The 14,513-nt window shown below is 40.2% G+C and overlaps 1 protein-coding gene across 3 annotated transcripts in view; it reads right to left on the minus strand.

The window, feature by feature from the left end:
- The window catches only part of TASOR2 (transcription activation suppressor family member 2), a 66,007-nt gene that overhangs the window by 34,063 nt on the left and 17,431 nt on the right, over positions 1 to 14,513 (minus strand). The window contains exons 3-12 of one of the 3 annotated variants that reach the window (XM_029955942.1): positions 13,739 to 13,884; positions 13,388 to 13,483; positions 12,261 to 12,333; positions 8,439 to 8,530; positions 6,246 to 6,383; positions 5,976 to 6,100; positions 5,877 to 5,896; positions 5,683 to 5,782; positions 3,848 to 3,948; positions 3,089 to 3,192 (exon numbers count right to left, since the gene is read on the minus strand). In XM_029955942.1, the coding sequence (XP_029811802.1) occupies positions 3,089 to 3,192; positions 3,848 to 3,948; positions 5,683 to 5,782; positions 5,877 to 5,896; positions 5,976 to 6,100; positions 6,246 to 6,383; positions 8,439 to 8,530; positions 12,261 to 12,333; positions 13,388 to 13,483; positions 13,739 to 13,884 (995 nt within the window). Of the gene's footprint in view, positions 1 to 3,088; positions 3,193 to 3,847; positions 3,949 to 5,682; positions 5,783 to 5,876; positions 5,897 to 5,975; positions 6,101 to 6,245; positions 6,384 to 8,438; positions 8,531 to 12,260; positions 12,336 to 13,387; positions 13,484 to 13,738; positions 13,885 to 14,513 lie in introns of those variants that run through there. The other 2 variants (XM_029955944.1, XM_029955943.1) reach the window with 2 other exon arrangements.

Genomic DNA, 14,513 nt, shown 5'->3' on the forward strand with positions numbered 1-14,513 from the left:
TTGCCTCCCTCTCTGTTTTTATCTTATTTTTCCTACCCTTCCCCTATAATCATCTGTTAAGTTTCTCAAATTCCACCTATGAGTAAAATCATGTGGTATCTGTCTCTGTCTGGCTGACTTATTTTACTTAGCCTAATCCCCTCCAGTTCCATCCATGTTGTTGCAAATGGCAAGATTTCATTCTTTTTCATCACTGAGTGCTATTCCATTGTAAACATATATACCACATCTTAATCCATTCATCAGTTGATGGACATTTGGGCTCCTTCCATAATTGGCTATTGTTGATAGTGCTGCTATAAACACTGGGGTGCATGTGCCCCTATGAAACAGCATTTTTGTACCCTTTGGGAAAATACCGAGTAGTGCAATTGCTGGATCCTAGGGTAGCTCTATTTTTAATTTTTTAAGGAACATCCACACATTTTCCCAGAGTGCACCAGTCTGCATTCCCACCAACAGTGTAGGAAGGTTGCTCTTTCTCAACATCCTCGCCAACATCTGTTAATTTTAGCCACTCTGACCCATGTGGTGGTGTCTCAGTGTGGTTTTGATTTGTGTTTCCCTGATGATGAGTGATGCTGAGCATCTTTTCATGGGTCAGTTTGCCATCTGGATGTCTGCTTTGCAAAAGTCTCTACTCATGTCTTCTGCCCATTTCTTCACTGGATTATTTGTTTTTCAAGTGTTGAGTTTGGTAAGTTCTTTATAGATTTTGGATACTAATAACCCTTTATCTGATATGTCACTTGCAAATATCTTTTCCCATTCTGTCAGTTGTCTTTTAGTTTTGTTGATTGTTTCCTTTGCAGTGCAGAAGCTTTTTATCTTGGTGAGTTCCCAATAGTTCGGTTTTGCTTTTAATTCCCTTGCCTTTGGAGATGTGTCAAGCAAGAAATTGCTACAGCTGAGGTCAAAAGAGGTTGTTGCCTGCTTTCTCCTGTGGGGTTTTGATGGTTTCCTATCTCATCTTTGGGTCTTTTGTCCATTTTAAATTTATTTTTGTGTATGGTATAAGAAAGTGATCTAGTTTCATTCTTCTGCATGTTGCTGTCCAGTTCTCCCAGCACCACTTGCTAAAGAGACTGCCTTTTTTCCACTGGATCCTCTGTCCTGCTTTGTTAAACATTAGTTAGCCACATTACCTGTGGGTCCATTTCTGGGTTCTCTATTCTATTTCACTGATCTATGTATCTGGCTTTTGCCAGTACCACGCTGTCTTGGTTACAGCTTTGTAGTACAGGTTGAAGACTGGAATTGTAAGGCTTCCAGTTTGGATTTTCTTTTTCAACATTACTTTGGCTATTCAGGGGCTTTTGTGGTTCCACACAAATTTTAGGATTGTTTGTTTTCTTCTGTGAAAAATGCTGGCTGCTAGTTTGATTCAGGTTGCTTGAATGTGTAGACTGCTTTGGGTAATATCATTTTAACAATATTTGTTCTTCCAATCCATGAGCATGAAATGTTTTTCCACTTCTTTGTGTCTCCTACAATTTCTTTCATAAGCTTTCAATAGTTTTCAGTCTATAGATCTTTTACTTCTTTAGTTAGGTTTATTCCTGGGTATCTTACGGTTTTTGATGCAACTGTAAATGGGATCAATTCCCTGATATATCTTTTTGTTGCCTCATTATTGGTGTATAGAAATGTGACAATTTCTGTACATTGATTTTTACATACTGTGACTTTGATGGATTCCTGTCAGCTCTAGCAGTTTTGTGGTGGAATCTTTTGGGGTTTCCATGTAGAGAATCATGTCATCTGCAAAGAGTGAAAGTTTGATTTCTTCTTTGCCAACATGGATGCATTTTATTTTGTTTTGTTGTCTGATTGCTGAGGATAGGACTTCCAACACCATGTTACACAACAACGGTGAGAGTGGAAATCCCTGTCGTGTTCCTGATCTCAGGAGGAAAACTCTCAATTTTTTCCCCATTAAGGATGATATTAGCTGTGGGCCTTTCATATATGGCTTTTATGTTGTTAAGGTATATTCCTTCTATCCCAACTTTCTTGAGAATTTTTATTAAGAAAGGATCCTGTATTTTGTCAAATGCTTTTTCTGCAGCTCTTGACAGGGTCATATGGTTCTTATCCTTCTATTCATGTGATTCATTATGTTGATTGATTTGTGAATAATGAACCAGCCCTGCAGCCCAGGAATGAATCCCAATTGATCATGGCGAATAATTCTCTTAACATACTGTTGAATTCAATTTGCTAGTATCTTGTTAAGAATTTTTACATCCATGTTCATCAAGGATATTGGCCTGTAACTCTCCTCTTTAGTGGGGTCTTTGTCTGGTTTAGGAATCAAGGTAATGCTGGCTTCATAGAATGAGTCTGGAAGCTTCCCTTCCATTTCTTTTCTTTGGACTAGTTTCCGAAAAATAGGGATTAATTTTGCATTAAATGTTTGGTAGAACTACCCTGGGAAGCTATCCGGCCCAGGACTCTTATTGGGAGATTTTTGATAACCGATTCCATTTTTTCATTGGTTCATTTATTCAAATTTTCTATTTCTTCCTGTTTGAGTTTTGGTAGTGTGGGAGTGTCTAGGAATTTGTCCATTTCTTTCCAGATTGTTATTTGGTGGCATATAGTTTTTCATAGTACTCTCTAATAAGTGTTTGTATTTCTGTGGTATTTGTTGGTTGTGATCTCTAAAATGGACAAAGTATTTGGATTGTTATGTCCTTCTCATTAGCGTCTTACTTTCTACAATATGGAAACAGTAGGAACACACATCACTTGTAAAGCAAAATCTCCCAAGCGGTCCTTTGATTAATTCAGAAACACTAGGGATCTACTCAATTCTTCTGTCATAAAACAAAAACAACAACAACAAAAAGATTTGGGAAAAACTGTCCTATTATTCTTAAAATCAGGAGTATAAATGGACTAATGAGACATGAAAGTTAACCGAGGCACAAAAGGGGAAGAAAATGTTAGTCAATAAATATTAAGTGGTAAAAATCCTTTCAGGAAACTAACATAATTCACTCTAAGCACAGCGAACTAATAATTATATATCAATTTCTTAATTCAAGGAAAAATAGTAATTATATTTTAAACTGATGAGTCTTACCAGTTGCTTATTTTTAATGTATTTGACTAGTTTATCTACTTTTCCCCCTTGTTTGTTTGACAGCTCCACCTCGTACATGTCGAAGCACATATCTTGGCAACAGACTGCGGAGAAAATCAGAAAGACGGAACAATTCTTTAAAATGCTATCATGCCTTTTAATAACCAATTTATTCATTTTATATGTTGAAAAGATGAAAGAAGAAATAGAAACAGTATTAAAGAAACATGTATCATTCAATGGTCTTTGTTATAAAACTTCTTAGTAAGAAGTTACTGTATAAAGCATTTGAAAACAATGCTTTCATTAATATCGACTCTACTATGGTATTAGACAAGACAAAAAATACTATAACTAATATAAACATCAATGTTCCATGAATCAATCTAAATGACCAGGAAATGTCCTTCTTGTGTTTTCTGCTGTTTTTCTTCAGTTAGAAGTACACAAATTAATAAAAACTAACACCGCAAAGCCTCCATTCTCCTTGAAAGGCTTGATGATGTGTTTCCAACTATCTGTGACCATCTCTCTGCTTAACCCCCTCCGTGTTCTACAGTAAAGCTAGTCTTTGCCACCTTACATGAAACTGGCTTCCAAGAAACTGATCACAAAGCAACCCTACAACTTTCATAAAAGGTCCTTTTGCGAGTCACTTAGGGCCCAAACACAACAGAGTGTGCATCCGTGTGCACGGGACAGATGAAAATCATTGGAATAAAGCCCAGGACATGGAGTGTATCATTACACTGAACAGACCTTTTTGCTCCAGGTAATTTTGTTTTCTAAAGGCAGCGTCTGGCAGTCTTTTCTTCAAAGATGAGACTTTCATTACATACTTAAAATCTAGTTCATGTGGTCTAAGAAACAAAACAACAATATGATGCAATCTAATTAACACTTAAAATACATCTTCACAATTTTTGATTTTCTAATATAAATGTAAGCAAAAATATCAAAACAAGAAAGTCCTTAAATTCATAAAATCCAAGTCAGATAATGTGCATATTTATAAATACTACAGATTTTTAAATACAGGACCCCACAGACCACGGCTGGCAACTATGTTCACATTTTCTGAATGTATGTCTTTTTGAGATAAGCCAAACATCTGGATGAATAGAAGAATTATGCTTTCTGGGATGAGAATTTTCTAAATGTTATGCTTTGTGAGAGTTGGCGACTTCTGGCAGCAGTGGACTGCCTACCACGCTGTGCCAGAGAACGAACCTCATCCAGACTTTTGCACCATTTCCCCCAACTGGTTCCTTCTCTAAAACTCATTTTCAAATACTTCCGGATTTACAAATGCCCTCCTGGCCCCTAAATTCTTCTGAGTGTGTGCGTCCTTAAAAAAGGACATTTCCTTAAGCAACCACAAAACAATGAACAAAACAAAGAAATTAACAATGACATAGTACCATTACTTAGCCCACAGACCTTATTCAAAGTTTGCCAACTCTCTCACTAAGGGGCTTTATAACAAAAGAAAATATTTTTCTTTCCTGGTCCAGGGTCCAATCCAGAATGACATACTGCATTTAGTTATGTCTCTTTAGTCACCTTCACTCTGGAGTCTCTGGGTCTTTATCTTTAATGGCTTGGGTAGTCTTTCAAGAACACAGACGTGTATCTTGTAGAATGCCCTCAGTCGGGGCATGTCCGACGTTTCCTGCTGACTAGGTCACCAGGAAAACCACACAAGGGACACTGTGTCATTCTCTGTGCATCCTATCAGGAAGCACATAATATTTATTCTGTTGGTGATGTTAACTTGGACCATTTAGGTAATAGTTCTGGCCACTTCTCTCTACACAGATTAGTTGCACTCCATAGTGACAAAGAACCTTCCCATCTCTCCTGTTTATTTCCAGAATTCATACTTTTTCTATAGGTTCTAATACCCTCTTCCCTCCTCCCTCTTCCTAAAATAGGTCAGTCAGCAGAAAGAATATAAATTCTGACAGCACACCTGTTTTCACTTCATATTTCAACAGAATGTCTATCTTTCAATAGTTTTGGGTATAAACTAAGAACAGATCAAATAAAAGGATTCCATAAGATGCCCTCCATGGGCCCCAGAGGAAAATAATTCATTGTAATGCAAATAATGTAATAGCTCCTGTACTTAGTAGTAGTCTAGGAATATCATGGGATAATTAGAAAATCCAATACTGTAATTCTTAATAAAGACTGAATAATAGCATTAAGTGCCTATAATCTGCTGCACCTGCTATCTAGACAAATCCAATCTCTTTCTTGGAGAATGTAAAACATCTAGTATCAATTCAGTTTAGCCTGTGAGGTCACAGTCCCATGAAGGGATGAAGATATTAAAATTAAATTCAAATTAATTAAATTAATTTCAAAAGTGGCTTGTCAAAGATTATAAAACTATTTCAAAGCCAAGGTCAGAATTTAGATCTGAATTTCAGCTGCCTGTGCTCTGTGCACCTACCCAAATGTACTCTAATCTAACACCAAGTACAACTGCTTCATTTCACACCAGTACCAACAAACAAGACTTCAAAATGAGAATTAAAAAAAAAAAAAATGAGACAAGCATTAAGAAAGGAGGCAAACGCAATACTTACAGTTGGGCTGGCACAGCTGTACCGTAAGAGGACCAAAGGCTCATATCGCACAGCAGACAGCCTTGAATCATTAATTTGCCTTGCCACAAAGAGGTAAGAGCTTTAAGAAATGAGTAAACAAGAAACTGATTACTTATAATGAAACATTTTACTGAAAATAAAAAACAAACTATAAGAATTAAATAATTACTTACCATTTTCACAGAGTTCAAATCTAGGGAAAAAGACAAGACACTTTTATAACAGCAAATGAAACAAATTCAGTAAAACAAAGTAGGTGCACAGTTACTTACGTGCTTTTATGAGCTGACGCTGCCATTTTTTTAGGTTCCCTGTACTGAAAAGCTACAATAATGTAAGGGCAGACGTGCCTGGGCCGCTCAGTAACAGTGCCGCTGCAAAGTTCATAGAGGTAACACTGAAAGAGGAGAAATCAGGATTATCAGAGCAGCACTATGGAATTCCATCGGCACCAAGTTCATCCCCCTCCACCCAGTCCTACCATTTAACACATTAGATGCAGAAACGTACACTGGGAGTGATTTACTCCCCGGTGACCATACCTGACTCAGTTCAAACGCGCGCAAATGACTCGTCTTCTGAGAAGCCTTGTTAGTGTTTGCAGCCACGTGGCAATCATAGCCAGAAGATGGGCTAGTATAGTTAGTTGTATAATTCTCAGAGACAAACCTGACTTTTCCCTAGAATGAAAATATTAAGACTAAACAGATGTCTCTAAATGGCAATAATCTTATTCTAGGACTCATTACAAAGTATAGCCTAATGAGGATGTGGATGGGTTTCAAACAAATTCAACTATGGGTCTTAGAAAATTATGTTCTTAGAAAATTATGTTAAGGCCAATAATTGTTTTAGTTATCCATGAGCCTCTTAATACTGTATTTAAAAATCTGGTATACCGGGGCATCTTTCTGAGCTAGATGAACCAAGTTTTTATCTCAACATGAAAGGAGGACATGAATCACCCCAAATTTAAGTGAACCATTTCTTTAAAGGAAAAATTCTATAGCCCACCACATGAATAGACTAGATTAGTCAATGACTATAACATAAAAGATGACAAATGAAATCTAAAATTTCACAGGATGAGTTTTCAAACTGAAGTACTACCAATTGTAATTTAATACACATCAAGATATGTCTACTATGCTAGGACTCAGTAAATTAGCAAGGAGCAAATATGCAGTAAAGTGCTTAGCAGGCCACAGGCTCCAATTCCTGAAGTCGATAGTATTTCCTATAGATTTCTCTTCTTATAGATCTTTCAGAAAAAGTTTTTTAAAAGGCAAAGTTACATAGTTACAATGAAATATCATACAGGGATTTTAAGAGCTTTCATGAATAATATGATGTGTGGAAAAATACACAAAATATATACCAAAATGAGGTAAAGTTATAGGCAACTTTTATTTTTATCTTTACAGAAAAAATTGAATTCCTTTTTTTTTAAATTGATGTTAAGGTCCTGCCTCTTCATTTACAGAACAGCCACGAGCAATGATAATAAGGCAAAGAATGAGGAGAGCACTTCTCAGTGAGCGGCCACGACCTGTACCGTCTCCCCCGCGAGCGTTCTAGGCCGCCGGGCACGGCTGGCTTTCGAGCAGTAAAGGAAGAACTGCGAGCAGGGCTGGTAAACCCTGAGCAGCAAGTCCAGCAGCAGCAGGGCCCAGGGCGAGGCCCGGCGGGTGTCACCACAGCGCCGACGGCAGCCGGCACCCTCTGCCGCGAAGCAGGCGGACGGGGACCCAGCGCCAGGGGATGCTCCCTGCCCTCCAGTTCTTGGGGACACACTTTGGACTACAAAGGGTTCACACTTAAAAACACACGTCAGTAGTGTTTATAATCTAAGAACTCAAGATGGCAGGAAAACTACAAAAGCAAAACCCACAGAACGAGACCACACAATGTGTCCTCACAAAGCCCACCCACCACTAAAATCAGTTTTCCAAGGACCTACATGAGTGAACATTCTAATCGTGCAATTCATTTAGACTGAACTATTTAAAGGCATGGAAGACTTTCTGAAATCAGTAGTTACAGATGCCACATAAAGCTGTGAACAGGGTCTGGATATTTTAGGCATCAAGGAAACAGGCTCTCTTACTTTGACAATTTAAACCAAAAAATGAGAGCTGCCTTCTAAACTCGTCTCTTACAACTGGAATCACAATGGTTTTTTTTTTCTTCTGTTTTTTATTTATTTTTGAGAGACAGAGAGAGACAGCACAAGCAGGGGAGGGTCAGAGAGAAAGGGAAACACAGAATCTGAAGCAGGCTCCAGGCTCTGAGCTGTCAGCACAGAGCCCGACGCAGGGCTCGAACCCACGAACCATGAGATCATGACCTGAGCCGAAGCCGGATGCTTAACTGACTGAGCCACCCAGACACCCCAGAATCACAATGTTTTATAGGCTGCTATTGGTGTTCTGTTATTTAATGTTTAAAAAGTGGCACTGTGGGTCAGGGTGAGAGGAAGACTTTTCACTCAATACCTTTTGTATTATTTTGAAAGTTTTTTATTTTTTAAAAACATATTTATAGATTATCTATCAAAGGAATAAAAAAGCTTTGTCTTCAAAGGAAAGCAAAAATAGCAATTATCTTTTCTGAATTTGGATAGCTGTCTTCGGTGACCACTATGTTTAGCAAATGATCTGCAAAGAATATTATTACAGACTGATAACCTTTAGTTTTTAAAAGAAAAGTTACATAGAAACGCATTTGGGCTTTACCTTAATTAGGTTAAAAATTACAACATAACCAGACTTCCCATGATACCATGGTCTTGCATGTAGATAGTCTGAATATTTGGAAATATATACACCTATAAAAGTATAAGATATAAATTAATTCACACTTTAAAAGGATTGGTTACTCAGCTATGTTTCACATTTAAGGGCTACCTTTAACTAAAAAGACAAACAAAAGTCAACATTAAACTGTTTAGAGACTGCTTACCTTACAAAAACTATTCAAGATATTCTACAGGTATGGAAACATGAGAGCTAAGACAAGACAGAATTTATCTGATGGACAAGGGATTTTCTAGTTGGGTATAATAACTAAAACACGATGAAAGTATCACATTCTTGGTAAATTTTAAGTTTATTTTCTTCCCCAGGCAATCATTCCGTGAAACGGCTGAAAGCAATCTGAGTCTCAAGTTATGTTTTACAAAGCATCTCAGTGAGTGCTCATGAGTGCTGAGGTTGGCTATGTGGCAGGTATATGCTAGACAGCAGTGACACCAAAGGAAATAAAACAAGGTCCTGCCTTCAAGCTTATTCTGCTCGTTTGTGAAATTTCCACTAAGGCAGGAGACTCGTTTGTTCTACTCACCACTGGAGCCACATCACAGCCCAACATACAGGACGTACGTAACTATTTGTCAGACACAATGAAATGGAAATTAGCAACTGCATTTGTTTAGAAAAGGAGTTCTTTAAACAGACAAGTGACACTCTCAGAGAACAGAGAGAACACAAGTATGGAAGCATAAAAGATTATAAATTATTTAGGAGAGTGGGCCATGGTGGGGGGAGCAGGGGAGAAGCCCGAGAAGCTGAGGCTGAAAAGGAAGCTTGGAACTGAACAGCACTGACCTTGGTAGGGCTTGCTGTGGGCAACAGAGACCCATCAAAGGTGTTCGGCCACAGACTGCCACTTAAATTTTTTTTTAAGTTTATTTATTTTGAGATAGAGAAAACAGGAATTGAGGGAGGGCACAGAGAGAAGAAGAGAGAGAATCCCAAGCAGGCTCTGTGCTGACAGCATGGGGACAGTCCCCGACGTGGGCTCAAGCCCACAAACAATGAAATCGTGACCAGAGCTGAAGCCGGACGCTTAACTGATGGAGCCACCCAGGTGCCCCAGACTGCCATTTAAGAGCGGAGTCTCAAGAGCAGCCTAGAAGCAAGACCGCCTGGAAAGCTGCTGTCAGAGCTGTGACAGCAGAGGAGAGCCCCAGGTGGCACAGGGAGGAACGAGCAGATCCCACAAAGATTCCCGAACAGAGGCACCTCGCGAAACAGGAAAGACAATGAACGGTGAGTGTGCTATGATCTACCGGAGGGAGCAACGCACTTGTGGTCAGAGCTGGGTTCCAGGGCCAAGTCTTTTCTTCCTACTAATAACCACATGACTGAGGAGTAGGTCACTTAAGTGGGGAGGGTGCGCTTGGGTCACAGATGCATAAGCCACAGGGTCCTTAGGAAGATTTAAAAAGATCAATAAACTTTTAAAACTATAAAACACTACATTAATATAAAATATTACTATCATACACAGATCTATTTCTACTTGAGCCAAAAACTTAAATTTTTTTAGATGTTTATTTATGTGAGAGAGAGAGAGAGAGAGAGAGAGCGCGCACATGCAGAGGAGGGAGGGAGACAGAGACAGAGAGAGAGAGAGAGAGAAAGTGAGAGTGAGAGAGAGAGAGAAAGAGAGAATGAATCCGAAGCAGGCTCCAGCCTCCACACTGTCGGCACAGAGCCTGATGTAGGGCTCAAACTCACAAACCATGAGATCATAACCTGAGCCATTGGGATGCTTAACTGACTGAGCCACCCAGGCGCCCCAAGCCAAAACCTTAAAAATGCACACAGCAAGAAGTGCTATTTTATTATCCACTCCAGTACATGTTCAAGAAGAAAGTGTACTTGTTAAAATAATCCAGTTTCTACTCCAACACCCCTACTGAAGCCAGCCTTTATCTTTATCAACAGAATAATCATGGGATTGTAGAAATGTAGAAAAATGGCCTTATTTTTTTGGAGATGTAAGGTGAAGTGTTTGTTTTCAAAATCTTCAACAACAACAAAATTTTATAACCAAATGATGGAAATAATGCAAAACATTACCTGTTAAACCTAGGACATGGGTGTATTATACCGTTCTCTCTACTCTTATGTTAATCTTTTTATAATGAAAAGGGGGTAGTGAAAAAGAGTAGAAAGAAAAAAGGTCTTATGTAAAATGTTATCAGGGTTACGAATGTATCCCTTTCACAGCCTTTAGAAGATCTGAATGCAAGTTTTAAAACATTTTGTTTTACACAGAGTGACCACATAACCCAGGAATTCCACTGCTGGGTCTACACCTAAGAGAAGTGACCACAAATGTCGACACAGAAACGTGGATGTAAACGTGCACAGCAGCATTTTTCGTCACAGCCAAGAAGCGGACACAAGCAAATGTCCCTCAGGTGCTCAAGAAGAAGGGGAACGCGGCAGAACCCTACGCTGGGGTATCGTCCGGCCAGAGGCCACGCCGTGCGGGGACAGGCTACACCCGCGGCCCAGAAGGCACTGAGCTGAGGCAGGACGTCCCCAGTGCCTCATGGGGCCCCGTGTGGGCGCAGTGTCTGCACTAGGCCAGTCCACGGAGGGAGCAGCGGCGTGGGTGCCTGTGCTGGTGGCGGGGGAGGCGCGTCACTGCTACCAGGCACGGGCTTCCTTCCCGGGTGAGGACACTCATCCGAACCGGACAATGCTGACAGCACGACTCTATGAACACATTAAAAACCGCTGCGCTGCACACTTTAACTGGGTGAATCGCACAGTAGATGACTTTTATCCCGATGAAGCTGTGAGCAGGAATCTGGCCACTCGCCCAGTCACCTCAGTCCTGATCCCCCACTGCTAGCACCTCTGAGACCTAAATACACCCCCTTCAGTCCTGCGTTCCGTCCGACTCCTCTCCCGGCTGCTCCTCCACTGGACTGCGGCCAGCTGCCCCCCAGCCCCCAACGCGAGGGTCCACGACGATCTGACAGTCCTGACTGGTCTCGGTCACCTTCTCCTCCCCAAGAGGTCCCAGATGCCGCCCCACTTCAACTAACACCCAGCCTGCACCCCAATCTCTAGCCCTAAATCCTTTTCTGGCCATTTTTTACCTTCAGCAGGATATCTCCCAGAAACACTGAAGAAACTCTCATTACTCCTCAACTTCAACTCATGAAAGTAGTGTCCGTTTACTGAGAGCTTACAAGGCATGTGCTCCGGGCTCAGCACATCACATAGCCTCCCACTGTCCTCACAGCAGATCTAAAGGACAGTTTTATCTATTGCACAGAGGAGGAAACTGAAGCTCAAAGGATCTCAGTGCTAATCCACACTCTTAAAATAACCTTTCTAACTCCTCGGCTTCCCTAACAATGTCCTATTAACGTTAATGTCGGGTGTAGTGTAAGTTTCCGACCTTCTATCAACCTTCTCTCACTGCTCACATTCCGCAGCTGCCAAGTCAGTTCTGTTTTCTACTCCTTCCTGCTACAATGAATAATAGCTTAGAAGACATCTCCAAGTGGACAAACGCACACACATTGGGGCCGGGAGATACCTTTGGTATCTTTTCTAGTCCAATCAACCTTTAAAAAAAAGTTCTGATCTGTAACTTCTATTGGAAAAGGCTCACGTTTATGCTTAAAGCTCTGATTCTCAAGATTATTATTTATATCATTTATGAAACTGGCTTTTAATGGAAGCATCTCATGAAGTTAATGAAACCCCACTTCATCTCGAGAAGAAGAGCTCCCTTTCCCTCACACTTACCTCTCGCGGGGTCGCCGAGGGTAGTACTAGCACTGCTGCCCACACAGAGTCCACGGCGACACACTAACTTTGCCTTTAAACAAACACACACAGAACTTTGCTCATCGGATCGGTCGTAGGAGAGACAAGGAAATAACACTACAATCTAGAGCCTTTCAAACACAGAATACGTACACTGTATATATTCATGGCACAAAGCAAGCTTATGCACGGCAACCATGTTTGCTTAATGGTTCATGAAATTTTATCATTCCTGTTAACAAACATGTTATCAGCAAAACTAAATTAAACAAGATCACAGATTAAGTCCTCTCTTGAAGATTTCAATTTTAGCTTTGGAATAACTAAGCTGGAAAATGTATTAGCCCCAAATGCCTTTTTTAGCATGAATCCACAGTGTCTCTTATTTGGAAGTAGATGATTAAGCAAATAAATGAACTCTTCTGGTATTACTATATATAATCCTTAAACTATATGCTAATGTTAAATATTTCTTAAGCAAATCCACCTTTGTTCTTCAATCCCAATCCCAACCAAAAGACTGACTTATTTGCAGTTGAGTTCTAAATCTCTAGGATTGTTGAATCTGTATCCAGGAAGCCAGATCCATCTTCGGAGACACACCCTCCACATGGCAGTTTCCTTCTCCCAAAGTTTCAGTACAAACAACACAGAAGTTCAATCTTCAAAGATAGTCATGAAATAATTTCATGTAACTCGACTGCCGAAAAGGGTTCACCTTATCCCCCAAACCATGTAACTGAAACTGGGAAACGCCTCTGCAAGTATCTATGTGAACAGTGAGCCAGAACGGGGAAATATCCATTTGCTCCCATTAAGAGGTACCACCGATACTTAAGAAACCCGCACTCATCCAAAGCTCACCTCGAGCTGACAAGTGTATTGCAATGACACTACAGAGGGCCTGGGAAAAGGTGCAGAAATCGAATCTCGTTCATAACCAGCCTTCACAATCACTTATGCTGCCACCAAAATAAGTAACAAAAAAGGCTGCTGAACTGGTAATTTTACAAGTCTCGGAGAACTGAAATACCGATATTTAACGATATCATTAATTTTGCACATTAATATCACAAAATTAACGTTCTATCACCTAACCCCCTTACCTCATTTTCAGTTTCAAATAGAAGAAATCCATAAGTCTCTTGCAGTTCTTCCTGAGTATAATTACTTGCTTTTTTTTCTTGGTAAAAAGTTTTGTACTGTATAAAGAGAGAATAATTGAATGCTATAAACATTTATTTTGCCTTGCAAATTAATTTTTTAAAATGCATCATCTGAATTTCTCCTGTTAAAAAACTAATCAAATTGGCTATTTTTCCTATCCCCTGGAATACATTCTCATTACCTTCTAAGGATTTCTTATCTCATCTGAAAAGAACGAGGCTTATCTACCAAAAATGATGGGTCTAGTTCTTTAAAGCTAACACAGACACCATGTGTCCCAAGCACCTCACCTCATTTAAGAAAATGTCATTTTTCACCAAAGTCACTTGACTGTACTGAAAACCATGCTCAGATGCAGAGTCCAAGTAAGAAGTGTGAAGAATTGAAACTGCCCTCTGGAAGATAGAGTCTGAACTCAAGGACACTGTCTCAAAAACTGTAAAACACAAACAAAAATAATGTAACTGTTTAAGAAAACCAAAGGATGGGGTTCAAAGTGGCACACTAAATATCAATGAGTACTTCATCGATTTCATGCCTATAGAACGCAGACATTTACAATGTGTTCTGGGCGACCTTTTCTGTACGGTCTTAAAAGACCTCTGCCAGGAAGAATAGAATCTAAAGGGAGGTGGCCGGGGCACCTGGGTGGCTCAGTCGCTTGGGCGTCTGACTTCAGCCCACAGTTCGTGAGCTCGAGACCCATGTCAGGCTCTGTGCTGACAGCGGGGACCCTGGAGCCTGCTTCGGATTCTGTACCTCCCTCTTTCTCTTTGTCCCTCCCCCCTAGTGTTCAGTCTCTCTCAAAAATAGATAAACGTTTAAAAACCTTTCTGAAATGGAGAGGACTTATTGAAGGTGAGTTACTTTCAGTACAAGAGTAAAATAAACCCTGCCGGGTCCCTCAGGCCTTCCAATTTCAAGCTGTGCACTGTCACCACAGCGGGACCAGCACACCGAGCGTGGCGGCATCCAGCGGGTGATCAGCAGTCACTTAGACCAATGTTTCTCATCCTGAAGTTCTTTAAAATGTACGCCACATTTTGGTAAACTTACCCTTCCCAT

The sequence above is a fragment of the Suricata suricatta genome, chromosome 10, assembly GCF_006229205.1.
Source record: "Suricata suricatta isolate VVHF042 chromosome 10, meerkat_22Aug2017_6uvM2_HiC, whole genome shotgun sequence".
Taxonomy (NCBI): Eukaryota; Metazoa; Chordata; class Mammalia; order Carnivora; family Herpestidae; genus Suricata; species Suricata suricatta.